The sequence below is a fragment of the Nerophis ophidion genome, linkage group LG06 (genome assembly GCF_033978795.1).
Source record: "Nerophis ophidion isolate RoL-2023_Sa linkage group LG06, RoL_Noph_v1.0, whole genome shotgun sequence".
Taxonomy (NCBI): Eukaryota; Metazoa; Chordata; class Actinopteri; order Syngnathiformes; family Syngnathidae; genus Nerophis; species Nerophis ophidion.
In genome coordinates, this window is record NC_084616.1 from 73,286,013 (window position 1) to 73,306,316 (window position 20,304).

A 20,304-nucleotide genomic window follows, 5' to 3' on the forward strand; every position below is an offset into this window, starting at 1 on the left:
GACAATTATACTTGAAAGACCGGTTGAGAATTCTGATTGGTTGGTGTCCGATTACTACTAATGATGGACATGTGACTATTGTTCTATCGCAGCCGAGTAGTGCACGCCATTTTGCCACAGCTGCTTCAGTCCATAAAAGAAAGATGTATTCCTCCTTTGAGGCAGTTAGCGCGAGACGTGAGAAGTGTGTTGTACTCAGATATTTGAGTCTGAGGAGCAGAAATAGAAAGCGCAGTCGACTAGAGAGCAAGGACACGGTTATGCAGACACTCCCCTCAAGACCTTCTCCTGCAGTAGTTGCTCCTAGCGTTTGCTTCACACCCTTCTCAAAATGTAATAAACTCGCTTCTGGGACATTAGGGAGCCAGGCTGCTGTTGCAGCTGGCTGCTTGGAGACAAGCAGGTCCCACATTGTGACCTGTCACTGGCCGCTCACATGGATCCCACACAGTTTTACAGTAAAAAAAAGTACTGTTTTTTGTTTTTTTTAGTTTAGACAAAAATTCAGTAAAACAACACAGTAAATGTCACAATTGTACCATAAAATCTATTGTTACTTTTACATTGCACATTGGATAAATTGCTTTGGAAATGTTATTATTAGTATTTATGTTTTATTTAAAAATGGTTTGAATGTTTGATAATATATTTTTGCCTTATTACACAACATTTAAATCAATATCATTTGCGATTAGATGGAGTACATACATATACATATATATATATATATATATACATATATATATATATATATATGTATATATACGGGCACACCTTACAACAGTGGTAATAAAAGATGCAACCGATGCTTAAAAGAGAAACTGTTTATTATATATCATCCAGACCTGTCATCCCTCAACAAGCGCAGTGAAATCATTTCAACATGCCGCCACAGACGGAAACACCTGCTAGGTAACACATGAGCCAATCACCACACCCTACGCCTGCCTGTACCCACCCACTCTGTGCCCTATATAAACCATTGTATGTTAATGCTTCCATTAAAATCTCCTGATGATTGAGGGAACCCCTCATGAAACAGTTCTGTAGAGATGAAGTAGTCTTGTGATTTTTCCAAAACCTATATATGATATATATATATGTATATATATATACATATATATATATACATACATATATATATATATATATATATATATATATACATACATATATATATATATATATATATATACATACATATATATATATATATATATGTATATATATATATATATATATATACATACATATATATATATATATATATATATATATATATATATATATTCTCCAAAAATATAAAGAAATAATACATTTAGTAAGAAAAGTTACAGTACTTTATTGATACATGTTATTTCTAGGCTTTCTAGGGGCCAAATAAAATGAAGTGGCGGGCCACGTCTTGCCCCCGGACCTTGAGTTTGACACCTGTGCTCTAATGCTTTAAAAACAACAAAATACACTTATACTGCATTTAAAATTTAGTGTGATTATTTTTCTTTGCTCACCGACAAGTAATAAGCAGCTAATGCTAATGAATTGCATATATTAACATATATATACCTTTTATTTATTATTTTAATTATACTGTCAGTAATATGTTTTTACATAATAATATAGTTTGTATGTCTTTATTAAAATAATTAATTAATAAAATAATTATTGCACAATTATTAAAAACATAAATACATTTTGTTGCATATTTTTTACATTGCAGTTATTTTTTGTGAATAATAGCTTATGACGGAGATAGATATCTACATTTACCCATATTTAAGAGTTATTTCTTACTATAGTCATATTTGAAAACAGCTAGTGTTTTTCCATTTGTTCTCTTTCTGTTTGTCCGCAGGTAAACTGTGTGTTAACTTTGAAGCTTTAGGAATGTAAGGAGTAGCAATACTCCCTTCTTATCTCTTCCTGTCTCAGGCTAAACAGAAAAATAGACATGTGTATTCGTTCAGGTGGGTGTGGGCGAGGGAGATATTGAAGAAGACAGTGCTTCCGTAAGGTTTTCAACTAGGCGATGCAAATTGAATGTGTTGTTTTTTAGGTTGGTCTCTCCAAAGCTTTGGATTAAATCGCAAAATACCTATTCTGTTCTGGGTGATCATTTAAAATCAGCTTATTTGTCATCAAAAGAACTTGGGATCGACCAACAACATAAATTCCCTCGGAGGAACATCTGGTCCAAACGCAACACTTACTTATTTTCAAATCATACATCTGTTTTTTTTTATCAACAAGCATAATTAATCAGGTGTTTATTAGTATATTGAGATGTTGTAATAGGGTGATTTATGTAATGAATATTGTAGGTGTTACATATTTCAATACATGCAGCCTAAATGCGTGCCTTTTGTGTTGCTTCCTTTGCATCTTTTGATGTTATTTCCTCTGTAGTTTGCAACGCCGCTTCGTAATGAGACAAATTTACGATGCACGCATTGTATCTTAATGCGTCTAATTTATCGGCTCATCCATCCGTGGCGTAATTTTCCTTCCATTTTCTTCTCGCTAATTCAATCAATCAAGAAGTGTCCGCCGGTTCCCTCCATTATAGCGAGTGACAGATAAATGGGACTATTTAGAGGATTTATATCCCCCCCTCTCCCACCTCCCCCAAAAGCTTATCCCGATTGATCTAATATGTTTTCATTACGGCGGGCCATATCAAAAGAAAGCTAAGTGTCTCCCGCCATTGCTAAATTCTGCTTGCAGACTAAATGCTTTATTATTAGACACCTGGAGCGTTGCTAACAAGATGGAATAAAACAACCAAACCCCCCCTCATGTTTGGGGGGGGGAATAAATAAATAAATAAATACATAAATAAATAAATAAAAGACTCCCATTGCATCTCATTGGTTTTATTGTTAATAGTCTTTGCCATTTGTTGTTACTTTTTTTTATGGCGTCTCATCAAAAAGAGACACAATAAATGACAATGATAATTCCATTGCTTGGGAGTTTGGACGAGACTCTAACAGCCTTTAAAAAGAAGCACATTCCGGTTCATGGCTACATTATGATACTAATAATATTGTTGAAATAGTAGAGAAATAACAGAACCAGCGCGAGGACGTAATGTATAAATATTCCGAGATAGACCAGCGTTCTCCCATCCGGTGTTGTTTTATTTTATATTGTTTACAAGTTGTAAAACGTGTGGGATCATGTGAAATTTATATTGGACCAAGTAGCGATAATTAGGGACCGATGTCCAAAAGGGACAGAGGACCCTATTGAATTTTATTATTATTATTCTTTATAATTATACCGCCGCCTCTTTGAGCTGTAATTCGACCCCCTTAACATGCTTCAAATCTCACCAAATTGGACACACGCATCAGGATTGACAAAAATTGCCATCTAATAAAAAAAAATAAAAACCTCAAAATTGCGCTCTAGTGTCCCTTAGGAAGAAAACACAGACAGGACTGTCTGTAACTTCCAGTAGGAATGTCGTAGAAACATGAAACGAAAACCTCTATGTAGGTCTCACTTAGACCTATATTTCATCCACTGACAACCCCCAGTAAAAATCAACACTTATTTTGAAATTCCCCCTTCAAAACAAAAGTTGTGTAAAAACAGCCACCTTTTTTCAGACATTATCTCCTCTGAGCGCGTTTGTCGTGTCGACTTCGAATAAGCACAGAAGAGAGATTGAACCCTTCTGATTAAAAGCTGATGAAAGAGTTTTAATAATCTCTTTCAGGTTCATGGTAAGTTATTGTTTGTATGTACATGTTTAAATACTCGGTCCCGTCCATCGCTGCTTGCAGCTTTAATTCTGATTGAATTCAATGCTCTAATGCAGAAGTGTGTAAGTCGTGCCATGTTTGGCCCCAGAGGGCCACTTCTAACAGTCAATACTATCCATCCCATCTAACAGTCAATACTATCCATCCCATCTAACAGTCAATACTATCCATCCCATCCATCCATTTTCTACCGCTTATCCCTTTTAGGGTTGCGGGGGGGTGCTGGAGCCTATCTCCGTTACAATCAGGCGGAAGGCGAGGTACACCCTGGACAAGTCGCCACCTCATCGCAGGGCCAACACAGATAGACAGACAACATTCACACACTAGGGCCAATTTAGTGTTGCCAATCAACCTATCCCCAGGTGCATGTCTTTGGAGGTGGGAGGAAGCCGGAGTACCCAAAGGGAACCCACGCAGAAACGGGGAGAACATGCAAACCTCACACGGAAAGATCCCGAGCGCAGGATCAAACCCAGGACCTTTGTATTGTGAGGCAGATCCTCCACGTGCTGCATTTCCAATCAAGTTCAAGAAGGTTGTAAACAGACTTTTGCCACACCATTAAGTAACTAGATCAGTGATTTAAAAACAGTGGGAGTTGTAGCACTAGTGGTACGCAAAAGAATAACTTGATTAAAGAACAGTGTTTTATTTTTTTATATATTACTATTATTACACAATTGTGTGATACATTTTTTTGTAGATTTTTTTTAACTAAAATGTGAAAAAAAAACATGGTAAATTGTAGGGATGTCCGATAATGTCGGACTGCCGATATTATCGGCCGATAAATGCTTTAAAATGTAATATCGAAAATTATCGTTATCAGTTTTAAAAAGTTAAATTACAACTTTTTAAAACGCCGCTGTGTACACGGAGGTAGGGAGAAGTACAAAGCGCCAAGAAACCTTAAAGGTACTGCCTTTGTGTGCCAGCCAAATCACGTATTTTCTACGGCTATTCACACACACAAGTGAATGCAATGCATACTTGGTCAACAGCCATACAGGTCACACTGAGGGTGGCCGTATAAACAACTTTAACACTGTTACCAATATGCGCCACACTGTGAACCCACACCAAACAAGAAATGCAAACACATTTCGGGAGAACATCCACACCGTAACACAACAGAACAAATACCCGGAACCCCTTGCAGCACTAACTTTTCCGGGACGCTACAATATACAAACGCCGCTACCCTCTACTAAAACCCCTTCAACCCCAACAACACCCACCTAAACCTCCTCATGCTCTCTCAGGGGGAGCATATCCCAAATTCCAAGCTGCTGTTTTGAGGTAAGTTAAAAAAAAAATGCACTTTGTGACTTCAATAATAAATACGGCAGTGCCATGTTGGCATTTTTTATTTATTTTGAAAAACCTTCTTACATTGTTTAATGCATCCAGCGGGGCATCACAACTAAATTAGGCATAATAATGTGTTCATGCCACGACTGTATATATCCGTATCGGTTGATATCGGAATCGGTAATTAAGAGTTGGACAATATCGGCAAATCGGATAACGTCAAAAAAGCCGTTATCGGACATCTCTAGTAAATTGCAATAATTGCACCCCAAAGTTGAGTGTATTTTACTGTATATGGAAATGTGTGAATGTTGTCTGTCTATATATGTTGGCCCTGCGATGAGGGGGCGACTTGTCCAGGGTGTACACCGCCTTCCGCCCGAATGCAGCGGAGATGGGCTCCAGCACCCTCCGGGACAAGCGGCAGAAAAACGGATGGATGGATAAATGGATGGAAGGAAGGAAAAAAATAATACGGCTGTTTTTATGGTTTAAAAAACGGAAGCTCATTGCCAGAATTTTACTGTAAAATTTAATTATGTTTTTTTTTACTGTAACTAAAAAAAATATGCAATTTTACAGTAAAATTTTGACACCTGAGCTGCCACTTTGTTTTGTTTTTTTACCGCAAATCAACAACTGCAGATTTTTCGGTGTATTACTGTAAATGCCAAAACGAGTTTATTACAGTTTATTACAGTAAAACATTTTTTTTTTTTTTTTTTTTTTCATTTAGCGAAAAATTATGTAAAAAACACAGTAAATTTTACAATTTTACCATGGGATATATTGCTACTTTTACATTGCACAGTTTGATGGATAACTTGCTTTGGAAACATTATTATTAGAATTTATTTCTATTAAAAAATGTTTGATGATATATTTTTGCCTTATTAGACAATATTTAAAATAACATAATTTGCATTTAGGTGGAGTAGATTTTTTTTCTCCCAAAATAGAAAGAAATAATACATTTAGTAAGAAAAGTTACAGTACTTTATTGATACATATTATTCCCAGGCTTTCGAGGGCCAACTAAAATGAAGTGGCGGACCATGAGTTCGACACCTGTGTTCAAAAGCAGTGGTTCTCAACCTTTTTTCAGTGATGTACCCCCTGTGAACATTTTTTTTAATTCAAGTACCCCCTAATCAGAGCAAAGCATTTTTGGTTGAAAAATGCTTTGCTCCCGGTAAGGTTTATTCAGGTGTGCTGGAGAGGAGGCTACGCCGGATAGTCGAACCCCGGATTCAGGAGGAACAGTGTGGTTTTCGTCCTGGTCGTGGAACTGTGGACCAGCTCTATACTCTGGGCAGGGTTCTTGAGGGTGCATGGGAGTTTGCCCAACCAGTCTACATGTGCTTTGTGGACTTGGAGAAGGCATTCGACCGTGTCCCTCGGGAAGTCCTGTGGGGAGTGCTCAGAGAGTATGGGGTATCGGACTGTCTTATTGTGGCGGTCTGCTCCCTGTATGATCAGTGCCAGAGCTGGGTCCGCATTGCCGGCAGTAAGTCGAACACATTTCCAGTGAGGGTTGGACTCCGCCAAGGCTGTCCTTTGTCACCCATTCTGTTCATAACTTTTATGGACAGAATTTCTAGGGGGTTCCGGTTTGGTGAACGCAGGATTAGGGCTCTGCTTTTTGCAGATGATGTGGTCCTGATGGCTTCATCTGACCGGGATCTTCAGCTCTCACTGGATCGGTTCGCAGCCGAGTGTGAAGCGACCGGAATGAGAATCAGCACCTCCAAGTCCGAGTCCATGGTTCTCGCCCGGAAAAGGGTGGAGTGCCATCTCCGGGTTGGGGAGGAGACCCTGCCCCAAGTGGAGGAGTTCAAGTACCTCGGAGTCTTGTTCACGAGTGAGGGAAGAGTGGATGGTGAGATCGACAGGCGGATCGGTGCGGCGTCTTCAGTAATGCGGACGTTGTATCGATCCGTTGTGGTGAAGAAGGAGCTGAGCCGGAAGGCAAAGCTCTCAATTTACCGATCGATCTACGTTCCCATCCTCACCTATGGTCATGAGCTTTGGGTCAGGACCGAAAGGATAAGATCACGGGTACAAGCGGCCGAAATGAGTTTCCTCCACCGTGTGGCAGGTCTCTCCCTTAGAGATAAGGTGAGAAGCTCTGCCATCCGGGAGGAACTCAAAGTAAAGCCGCTGCTCCTCCACATCGAGAGGAGCCAGATGAGGTGGTTCGGGCATCTGGTCAGGATGCCACCCGAACGCCTCCCTAGGGAGGTGTTTAGGGCACGTCCAACCGTTAGGAGGCCACGGGGAAGACCCAGGACACGTTGGGAAGACTATGTCTCCCGGCTGGCCTGGGAACGCCTCGGGATCCCCCGGGAAGAGCTAGACGAAGTGGCTGGGGAGAGGGAAGTCTGGGTTTCCCTACTTAGGCTGTTGCCCCCGCGACCCGACCTCAGATAAGCGGAAGAAGATGGATGGATGGAAAAAGAGATAAAGAAGTAAAACACAGCACTATGTCATCAGTTTCTGATTGATTAAAGTGTATAACAGTGCAAAATATTGCTCATTTGTAGTGGTCTTTCTTGAACTATTTGGGAAAAAAAGATATAAAAATAACAAATATTTTTTGGAAATTCAATTATAAATAAAGATTTCTACACATAGAAGTAATCATCAACTTAAAGTGCCCTTTTTGGGGATTGTAATAGAGATCCAATCTGGATTCATGAACTCAATTCTAAACCAGGGGTGCCCATTACGTCGATCGCGATCGACTGGTCGATCTCGGAGGGTGTGTCAGTCGATCTCAAGCCAGGCATTAAAAAATAGACATAAAAATGAGCAATCATCAATCATACCAAGACTTCACTTCCGTCAGTTGTTTGACATTCTCGGCACCCGAGGATCTTGTGAGATGACGCTGGCTGCTGCGAGCTCATATTTAAGAAAAAAATCACTAACAGGGCGGACGCAGAGAAACACATTTTATTTCTAGAGACTCCGTACCTACTGTCAAAACTCTAAAGAGCGACTGCACGGTTCCTGTCTTCACCATAAAAGACCTGTTTCATCCTGCCTGTGCTAACAAAATAAGAGTCTCAGAAAGCTACCAAGCTACGGAGTTTGATGCCAATGTATTTCTCCCCCGCCCTCAGTGACCGCTTTCTCACTTGCTTGCCCACACTCACTGACGTCACTCACCTGCTGCCAGACATTAAAGGGCCACACACATATGCTACTCTCATAACAAAGTGTTTAAAAACCAGTATGCAAGTTGGACAAATGAGATGCCAAATCCAACCACTTTCATGTGGTATTGGACCGAAAGGAGGACTTTTTTTTTTCCTCCATTTGAAAATGCGGACGTTATCAGCACCACTGTCTAATTCCAATCAATGCAAGTCATCAGAATCAGGTAATACACCAACTTATATTCTTGTCTTCATGAAAGAAAGGAATCTATGTGTGTTAAACATGCTTGTATTATCATTAAACACCATTAACTTGTTAACAAAAATGTCTCTTTCATAAATAAATAAATATAAATTATAGAATAGGAATGAAGTAGATCTCCTCGACTTGGTCAATTGAAAAGTAGCTCGCCTGCAGAAAAAGTGTGAGCGCCCCTGTTCTAAACATTTCTTCACAAAAAAAATACATCTTTAACATCAAAATTTATAGAAAATGTCCCAAAAAAAATCTAGCTGTCAACACTGAATATTCCTTTGTTGTATATCTTGTCAGTTTTTGTTAAAAAAAATATTCAATAAATATATTTAAAAAGGGTTTTTAAATTGGCCCTGCGATGAGGTGGCGACTTGTACAGGGTGTACCCCGCCTTCCGCTCCGATTGTAGCTGATTTAGGCACCAGCGCCCCCCGCAACTCCAAAGGGAAAAGGCGGTAGAAAATGGATGGATGAATTTTTAAATTGTTGCTATTTTTAGAATATTTAAAATAAAAATCTCACGTACCCCTTGGCATACCTTCAATACCCCCATTTGAGAACCACTGCTCTAATGCTTTAAAAAAAAAAAAAAAAAACACATTATACTGAATTTAAAATTTGGTATGATTCTTTTTCTTTGCTCACTGACAAAGAATTAGCAGCTAAAGCATAATGAAGGAATTGCACCTTAATAACCCAAATCCCTTCATCAGATGGAATCTCCTCCACTAATCCCATCATCAATTTCCGGAAAAAAAAAAAAAAATGCTCTTTTCTTGGCGGAGTCTTAATCAAAAAAGTATTGACTTTTTTTTTTTTTTTTACTTTTAATGAAGGCCAAAGAACGGCGGGTTCCGCTTTTTTTCCCTTCTTATCTCACCTGGACCGTATCCTCTTTGAACTGGAGCAGATCAGGATGGTCGGAGCGCAGCAGGAAGGTGCGACTTCCCTTGTAAGGATTGGTGTAGGTGATTTTCTTGGAGCTGCCCCGCCCACTGTTAGCTGGGACACACACCTCGAAAGCCTACACACACACACACATAAGCGCAGATTCCAAGCATTGAAATACATTGCATAGTTCAAGATTTAGGGTCATTAGAAAACATGACTGCACATCATAATGGCAGCTCCACTTTCCATCTTAAAGGGGAACATTATCACCAGACCTATGTAAGCATCAATATATACCTTGATGGTGCAGAAAAAAAGACCATATATTTTTTTTAATCGATTTCCGAACTCTAAATGGGTGAATTTTGGCGAATTAAACGCCGTTCTGTTTATCGCTCTGTGGCGATGACGTCAGATTGTGACGTCACCGAGGTAATACAACCGCCATTTTCATTTTCAACACATTGCAAACACCGGGTCTCAGCTCTGTTATTTTCCGTTTTTTCGACTATTTTTTGGAACCTTGGAGACATCATGCCTCGTCGGTGTGTTGTCGGAGGTTGTAACAACACTAACAGGGAGGGATTCAAGTTGCACCACTGGCCCGAAGATGCCAAAGTGTCTGCCGCCGGACCCCCAGTGAATGTGCCGGAGTGTCTGCATATTTTACCGGCGATGACAGACATGGCACAGAGATGTATGGATAACCTGCAGATGCATTTGCAACAATAAAGTCAACGAAATCACAAAGGTGAGTTTTGTTGATGTTGACTTATGTGCTAATCAGACATATTTAGTTGGGGCGTGACTGCCAGCTAATCGATGCTAACATGCTATTTACTGGCGGTGCTAAAGCAGACATGGCACAGAGATGTATGGATAACCTGCAGATGCATTTGCAACGATAAAGTCGACGAAATCACAAAGGTGAGTTTTGTTGATGTTGTTGACTTATGTGCTAATCAGACATATTTGGCTGCGGCGTGACTGCCAGCTAATCGATGCTAACATGCTATTTTCCGGCGGTGCCAAAGTAGACATGGCACAGAGATGTATGGATAACCTGCAGGTGCATTTGCAACGATAAAGTCAACGAAATCACAAAGGTGAGTTTTGTTGACGTTGACTGCCATCTAATCGATGTTAACATGCTATGCTAATCGATGCTAACATGCTATTTACCGGCGGTGCTAAAGCAGACATGGCACAGAGATGTATGGATAACCTGCAGATGCATTTGCAACGATAAAGTCAACAAAATCACAAAGGTGAGTTTTGTTGATGTTGACTTATGTGCTAATCAGACATATTTAGTTGGGGCGTGACTGCCAGCTAATCGATGCTAACATGCTATTTTCCGGCGGTGCCAAAGCAGACATGGCACAGAGATGTATGGATAACCTGCAGGTGCATTTGCAACGATAAAGTCGACGAAATCACAAAGGTGAGTTTTGTTGATGTTGTTGACTTATGTGCTAATCAGACATATTTGGTTGCGGCGTGACTGCCAGCTAATCGATGCTAACATGCTATTTTCCGGCGGTGCCAAAGTAGACATGGCACAGAGATGTATGGATAACCTGCAGGTGCATTTGCAACGATAAAGTCAACGAAATCACAAAGGTGAGTTTTGTTGACGTTGACTGCCATCTAATCGATGTTAACATGCTATGCTAATCGATGCTAACATGCTATTTACCGGCGGTGCTAAAGCAGACATGGCACAGAGATGTATGGATAACCTGCAGATGCATTTGCAACAATAAAGTCAACTAAATCACAAAGGTGAGTTTTGCTGATGTTGTTGACTTATGTGCTAATCGGACATATTTGGTTGCGGGGTGACTGCCAGCTAATCGATGCTAACATGCTACGCTAATTGTGCTAAAATGCTATTTACGCTAGCTGAAAGTACATTTGAAACTAGATACCCACATTTAATGCGAAACAAACACTTACCAATCGACGGATTTAAGTTGCTCCAGTGGTGCAAAAGTCCTGATCGTTTGGTTTGCTAATTTTACCAGCGATGCTAATAAGGCAGCCATGCTATGGGCCACTTCATTAGGTACACCCACGCTATGGCCGAATAGCGTCAATAGCTATTCGCTCAATAGCTTCAATTTCTTCTTCAATTTCGTTTTCGCTATCTGCCTCCATGATATTTACCGGCGGTGCTAAAGCAGACATGGCATAGAGATGTATGGATAACCTGCAGGTGCATTTGCAACGATAAAGTCAACGAAATCACAAAGGTGAGTTTTGTTGACGTTGACTGCCATCTAATCGATGTTAACATGCTATGCTAATCGATGCTAACATGCTATTTACCGGCGGTGCTAAAGCAGACATGGCACAGAGATGTATGGATAACCTGCAGGTGCATTTGCAACAATAAAGTCAACTAAATCACAAAGGTGAGTTTTGTTGATGTTGTTGACTTATGTGCTAATCGGACATATTTGGTTGCGGGGTGACTGCCAGCTAATCGATGCTAACATGCTACGCTAATCGTGCTAAAATGCTATTTACGCTAGCTGAAAGTACATTTGAAACTACATACCCACATTTAATGCGAAACAAACACTTACCAATCGACGGATTTAAGTTGCTCCAGTGGTGCAAAAGTCCTGATCGTTTGGTTTGCTCATTTTACCAGCAATGCTAATAAGGCAGCCATGCTATGGGCCACTTCATTAGGTACACCCACGCTATGGCCGAATAGCATCAATAGCTATTCGTTCAATAGCTTCAAATTCTTCTTCAATTTCGTTTTCGCTATCTGCCTCCATGCTATTTACCGGCGGTGCTAAAGCAGACATGGCACAGAGATGTATGGATAACCTGCAGGTGCATTTGCAACGATAAAGTCAACGAAATCACAAAGGTGAGTTTTGTTGACGTTGACTGCCATCTAATCGATGTTAACATGCTATGCTAATCGATGCTAACATGCTATTTACCGGCGGTGCTAAAGCAGACATGGCACAGAGATGTATGGATAACCTGCAGATGCATTTGCAACAATAAAGTCAACTAAATCACAAAGGTGAGTTTTGTTGATGTTGTTGACTTATGTGCTAATCAGACATATTTGGTTGCGGGGTGACTGCCAGCTAATCGATGCTAACATGCTACGCTAATCGTGCTAAAATGCTATTTACGCTAGCTGAAAGTACATTTGAAACTAGATACCCACATTTAATGCGAAACAAACACTTACCAATCGACGGATTTAAGTTGCTCCAGTGGTGCAAAAGTCCTGATCGTTTGGTTTGTTCATTTTACCAGCGATGCTAATAAGGCAGCCATGCTATGGGCCACTTCATTAGGTACACCCACGCTATGGCCGAATAGCGTCAATAGCTATTCGCTCAATAGCTTCAATTTCTTCTTCAATTTCGTTTTCGCTATCTGCCTCCATGCTATTTACCGGCGGTGCTAAAGCAGACATGGCATAGAGATGTATGGATAACCTGCAGGTGCATTTGCAACGATAAAGTCAACGAAATCACAAAGGTGAGTTTTGTTGACGTTGACTGCCATCTAATCGATGTTAACATGCTATGCTAATCGATGCTAACATGCTATTTTCCGGCGGTGCCAAAGTAGACATGGCACAGAGATGTATGGATAACCTGCAGGTGCATTTGCAACGATAAAGTCAACGAAATCACAAAGGTGAGTTTTGTTGACGTTGACTGCCATCTAATCGATGTTAACATGCTATGCTAATCGATGCTAACATGCTATTTACCGGCGGTGCTAAAGCAGACATGGCACAGAGATGTATGGATAACCTGCAGATGCATTTGCAACAATAAAGTCAACTAAATCACAAAGGTGAGTTTTGTTGATGTTGTTGACTTATGTGCTAATCAGACATATTTGGTTGCGGGGTGACTGCCAGCTAATCGATGCTAACATGCTACGCTAATCGTGCTAAAATGCTATTTACGCTAGCTGAAAGTACATTTGAAACTAGATACCCACATTTAATGCGAAACAAACACTTACCAATCGACGGATTTAAGTTGCTCCAGTGGTGCAAAAGTCCTGATCGTTTGGTTTGCTCATTTTACCAGCGATGCTAATAAGGCAGCCATGCTATGGGCCACTTCATTAGGTACACCCACGCTATGGCCGAATAGCGTCAATAGCTATTCGTTCAATAGCTTCAAATTCTTCTTCAATTTCGTTTTCGCTATCTGCCTCCATGCTATTTACCGGCGGTGCTAAAGCAGACATGGCACAGAGATGTATGGATAACCTGCAGATGCATTTGCAACAATAAAGTCAACTAAATCACAAAGGTGAGTTTTGTTGATGTTGTTGACTTATGTGCTAATCAGACATATTTGGTTGCGGGGTGACTGCCAGCTAATCGATGCTAACATGCTACGCTAATCGTGCTAAAATGCTATTTACGCTAGCTGAAAGTACATTTGAAACTAGATACCCACATTTAATGCGAAACAAACACTTACCAATCGACGGATTTAAGTTGCTCCAGTGGTGCAAAAGTCCTGATCGTTTGGTTTGTTCATTTTACCAGCGATGCTAATAAGGCAGCCATGCTATGGGCCACTTCATTAGGTACACCCACGCTATGGCCGAATAGCGTCAATAGCTATTCGCTCAATAGCTTCAATTTCTTCTTCAATTTCGTTTTCGCTATCTGCCTCCATGCTATTTACCGGCGGTGCTAAAGCAGACATGGCATAGAGATGTATGGATAACCTGCAGGTGCATTTGCAACGATAAAGTCAACGAAATCACAAAGGTGAGTTTTGTTGACGTTGACTGCCATCTAATCGATGTTAACATGCTATGCTAATCGATGCTAACATGCTATTTACCGGCGGTGCTAAAGCAGACATGGCACAGAGATGTATGGATAACCTGCAGATGCATTTGCAACAATAAAGTCAACAAAATCACAAAGGTGAGTTTTGTTGATGTTGTTGACTTATGTGCTAATCGGACATATTTGGTTGCGGGGTGACTGCCAGCTAATCGATGCTAACATGCTACGCTAATCGTGCTAAAATGCTATTTACGCTAGCTGAAAGTACATTTGAAACTAGATACCCACATTTAATGCGAAACAAACACTTACCAATCGACGGATTTAAGTTGCTCCAGTGGTGCAAAAGTCCTGATCGTTTGCTTTGCTCATTTTACCAGCGATGCTAATAAGGCAGCCATGCTATGGGCCACTTCATTAGGTACACCCACGCTATGGCCGAATAGCGTCAATAGCTATTCGCTCAATAGCTTCAAATTCTTCTTCGATTTCGTTTTCGCTATTTACCGGCGGTGCTAAAGCAGACATGGCACAGAGATGTATGGATAACCTGTAGATGCATTTGCAACTATATTACGTTTCCTTCCACCCACATTTAATGCGAAAAAAACACTTACCAATCGAAGGATTTAAGTTGCTCCAGTGTCAAAAGATGCGAAAGTCCTGATCGTTTGGTCCGCACATTTTACCGCCGATGCTAACACAGCTATTCGGCCATGCTATGGCTATGAATAGCGTCAATAGCTATTCGCTCAATAGCTTCAGTTTCTTCTTCAATACTTTCATACTCCAACCATCTGTTTCAATACATGCGTAATCTGTTGAATCGCTTAAGCCGCAGAAATCCGAGTATGAATCCGAGCTAATGTCGCTATATCTTGCTGTGGTATTCGCCATTTTTTGTTTACATTGGCAGCACTGTGTGACGTCACAGGGAAATGGCCAGTGTCTTCGCAGAGAGCGAAACAAATGCACTTTAAAGCTTTTTTTAGGGATATTCCGGGACCGGAAAAATCGGCGTTACATCCTTTTAGGATGTAACATCTGAGGTCCTCTCCAAGGTTTCTCATAGTCATCATTGTCACTGGCGTCCCACTGGATGTGAGTTTTCCTTGCCCTTATGTGGGTTCTTCCGAGGATGTCGTAGTGGTTTGTGCAGCCCTTTGAGACATTTGTGATTTTGGGCTATATAAATAAACATTGATTGATTGATTGATTACCTTTACCACATGCCTTTGGTAAGCGCCGGAGTGAGAAGAGGTTTTAAATTAATTAGCGCCCCGGCGGCAATTCAAGGAAATACGGTATTAATTTATTATTGATTCTTGGGGTAAATTACGAAATTATTAAGAATTTGAATAAATAAGAATATTTTTAATAGAACAGCCACAAAGAAGCAGTTTCCGGAGAACCAGAAAACTATCATTAGCATGTAAACACTCTACGATGTCTTCATTATTATGTCATTTTTTATCATATTATGTCAGGAGCTTGCATCAGAGCCTGAATGTTACTCATTAAAAGTGACTGGCTGTACTATTAAATGGACTAACCAGGCCAGCATGAAAGTCTTTGCGAGTTCTGAAAACGTCAGCGCGTGCAGGAGTGTCTCGCTGCAGCGCTGAGGTGGTTTACCTTGGACAGCACGGGCCGTTGGACATTCAGACAAAGGAGCCAAGCGGTGACCAGCTGCCTCTGCTCCACGTCCACGGCGTTCAAGTACAGGAAGCGGCTGCCTGCCCGCCACGGCTGCACCTTCAGTTGGAGCTCCTGCACAGCTGCGGGGGGCAGCAGGAACACACCTGCAGGGTGCACCTGTGGAATAAGGTGATAAGGTGGATGAGATGGAGACGATACATTTGTTGGTGACGAACCCCAAGATGCGGAGATAGAGGCAGGCATGGAGTGAGAAAACATGATTTAATTTAAAACACTAGAGCTAGGACAAACAAAAGGTACAAACAAAGAGCGCGCACGTGGGCGGATAACAAACAAAAAGGTATATAGCAGGAAAACAGAAGTCGTACTTGTAATAAGAAAACAAACTTGGAAGCAGGAAAAAAAAGACAATAAGCTACAAACCACTATCGAATATAGCTTACCGCAACGCTGCATAGACAATAAGGGTGTGGGAAAAAAATCGATGCGAATACGAATCGAATCGATTATGTTGTGCGATTCAGAATCGATTCTCATTTTTTAAAAAATATATATATTTTTTTTATCAATCCAAAAAAAACACTACACAGCAATACTATATCAATGCAATCCAATTCCAAAACCGAACCTGAGCCAGCAACACTCGGAATTGCAATAAACAGAGCAATTGAGAGAAGACACAAACACGACACAGGACAAACCAAAAGTAATGAAACAAAAATGAAAATGATCAACAACAGTATCAATATTCGTTATAATTTCAGCATAGCAGCGATTAAAAATCCCTCACTGACATTATCATTAGACATTTATAAAAATAATAAAAAAATAATAATAGTGTCACAGTGGCTTACACTTGCATCGCATCTCATAAGCTTGACAACACACTGTGTCCAATGTTTTCACAAAGATAAAATAAGTCATATTTTTGGTTCGTTTAATAGTTAAAACAAATTTACATTATTGCAATCAGTTGATAAAACATTGTCCTTTACAATTATAAAAGCTTTTTTTTTTTCAAAAAATCTACTCTGCTAGCATATCAACAGACTGGGGTGGATCCTGCTGAAATCCTATGTATTGAATGAATACAGAATTGAAACGAATCGAAAAAATCGACAAATTATCGAATCGTGACCCCGAGAATCGATATTGAATCGAATCTAGGACACCCAAGGATTCACCGCCCTAATAGACAAGATATGATACGACACCAAAGGTAGCAACGACAATCCAAGACAGAAGCGACATGCAATACGTGACAATAATCCAGCACTGACTGGAGGAACAAAGCACGTACAAATAGGAGCGGACTGATTGACACCAGGTGTGGCCAGGTGCCAATCAGCCGCAACTGATGGCAAACAAAGCACTCAGGGAGACAAACAGGAACTTGAACCAAAATAAGAGTGCTGACAGGAACTAAGGACAGGAAATACTAAACACACATAGGAAAAACTAAAACACAAACTGTCAGTGGCAAGCCTGACAGTGCCCAATTTCCACAAAGTAAATGCGATCAAAGCCTATTTAATGAGAACATGCAGGGATTTGACTGTTTTCTGCCTCCGGAAAATACGCACAAATACAATTTCCTTGGTGAGTAATTTAGATCAGGACTGAACTTGGTTTGATTTTACAGCTTCTGACTTTTCCGAGACATATTAGACACACAGAACCGGTGGCCATGCATGAAGTGCTGGTTGTCCAGAGTCGGGACTACGGGGTGGACCGCTCGCCTGTGCATCGGTTGGGGACATCTCTGCGCTGCTGACCCGTCTCCACTCGGGATGGTCTCCTGCTGGCCCCACTATGGACTGGACTCTCACTATTATGTTAGATCCACTATGGACTGGACTCTTACTATTATGTTAGATCCACTGTGGACTGGACTCTCACACTATTATATTAGATCCATTATGGACTGGACTCTCACTATTATGTTAGATCCACTATGGACTGGACTCTCACTATTATGTTGGATCCACTATGGACTGGACTCTCACTATTATGTTAGATCCACTGTGGACTTGACTCTCACACTATTATGTTAGATCCACTATGGACTGGACTCTCACTATTATGTTAGATCCACTATGGACTGGACTCTCACTATTATGTTAGATCCACTATGGACTGGACTCTCACTATTATGTTAGATCGACTGTAGACTGGACTCTCACACTATTATGTTAGATCCACCATGGACTAGACTTTCACTATTATGTTAGATCCACTATGGACTGGACTCTCACTATTATGTTAGATCCACTGTGGACTTGACTCTCACACTATTATATTAGATCCACTATGGACTGGACTCTCAAACTATTATGTTAGATCCACTATGGACTGGACTCTAACACTATTATGTTAGATCCACCATGGACTGGACTCTCACTATTATGTTAGATCCACTATGGACTGGACTCTCAAACTATTATGTTATATCCACTATGGACTGGACTCTCACACTATTATGTTAGATCCACCATGGACTGGACTCTCACTATTATGTTAGATCCACTATAGACTGGACTCTCACACTATTATGTTAGATCCACCATGGACTGGACTTTCACTATTATGTTAGATCCACTATGGACTTGACTCTCACACTATTATGTTAGATCCACTATGGACTGGACTCTCACTATTATGTCAGATCGACTGTAGACTGGACTCTCACACTATTATGTTAGATCCACCATGGACTAGACCTTCACTATTATGTTAGATCCACCATGGACTGGACTCTTACTATTATAATAGATCCACTATGGACTGGACTCTCAAACTATTATGATAGATCCACCATGGACTGGACTCTCACTATTATATTAGATTGACTGTAGACTGGACTCTCACTATTATGTTAGATCCACCATGGACTAGACTTTCACTATTATGTTAGATCCACTATGGACTGGACTCTCACTATTATGTTAGATCCACCATGGACTGGACTCTCACTATTATGTTAGATCCACTATGGACTGGACTCTCACTATTATGTTAGATCCACTGTGGACTTGACTCTCACACTATTATATTAGATCCACTATGGACTGGACTCTCAAACTATTATGTTATATCCACCATGGGCTGGACTGTCACACTATTATGTTAGATCCACCATGGACTGGACTATCACTATTATGTTAGATCCACTATGGACTGGACTCTCACACTATTATGTTAGATCCACCATGGACTGGACTTTCACTATTATGTTAGATCCACTATGGACTGGACTCTCACTATTATGTTAGATCCACTATGGACTGGACTTTCACAATATTATGTTAGACCCACTCGACCTCCATTGCATCCGGTCTCCCCTAGAGTCGGGGGGGTCACCCACACCTGCGGTCCTCTCCAAGGTTTCTCATAGTCATTCATATTGACATCCCACTGGGTTGTGAGTTTTTCCTTGTCCTTTTTTGGGCTCTGAACCGAGGATGTTGTTGTGGCTTGTGCAGCCCTTTGAGACACTTGTGATTTAGTGTTATATAAATGATTGATATTAAATTGTAGTGAGAGCGGTCCCTCGGGTTTTGTTAGGAACCCGTTTCAAAAGTGTTTGACAAAGACCAAACTGCACAAAATTAAAGGCTTTTTTCCCTATCAGAAATGTTTTTAATCCGTTTTAAACACCCAGAAGTTTTAACACCCAACGAATTCAATAAAGAATAATTATTTTATATATTATATATTTACATGCAGAAGACATTGTGTAATATATATCTGACAAATGGAATGGTGTCCAAACTTTTACCATGGAGTGAGCCCGGTCTCACTATGGGAGACCGGCCTGACTCTGCTCCGCTGCTCCCAGACTGTGGAATGCTCTCCCTGACCACCTGAGGGCACCTCAGACTGTGGATGCTTTTACAAAAAAGGCTTAAAAACCCTTCTTTTTAAAAAATCATTTTTATACAGTGGATATATGCATACTAGTTCTACCTATTAGGTTGTTCTATTTTTATATATTTTATTTATTTGTATTATATTTCTATTATTATATTTTTTTATTTATTAATTTTTTCAATACACTGCAGCTTTTTGAGGTTGTTTGCTCAAAGTAAAGTGCTTTTTACTGTAAATCCCTCCCCAGGAATGGCGCCATACGAATCCCTTCCCTATAAACATTTGTACATGTTAAATGACAATCTCCACATGGAACTGAACTGAACAGTTGCTATGTAGTGTGGCGCTTTCCATCATTTTCAGCAGACTGCATTGAAAAACGATTAACCCCCCAACCCCTCTACTCACTGGAGAATCCCCTTCCAGGAATGGGGCCATATGGATCCCTTCCCCACTGTATATAAACATTTGTACATGTTAAATGACAATCTCCAGATGGAACTGATCTGAACAGTTGCTATGTAGAGTGGCGCTTTCCATCATTTTCAGCAGACGGCATTGAAAAACGATTAACCC

At 40.5% G+C, this 20,304-nt stretch overlaps 1 protein-coding gene across 2 annotated transcripts in view; it reads right to left on the minus strand.

The window, feature by feature from the left end:
• nphp4 (nephronophthisis 4) overlaps positions 1–20,304 on the minus strand; it is a 520,514-nt gene that overhangs the window by 11,134 nt on the left and 489,076 nt on the right. For both annotated transcript variants that reach the window (XM_061904800.1, XM_061904799.1), the window contains 2 exons: positions 15,835–16,014; positions 9,382–9,525 (listed from right to left, as the gene is read on the minus strand). In XM_061904800.1, the coding sequence (XP_061760784.1) occupies positions 9,382–9,525; positions 15,835–16,014 (324 nt within the window). The remainder of the gene's footprint in view (positions 1–9,381; positions 9,526–15,834; positions 16,015–20,304) is intronic.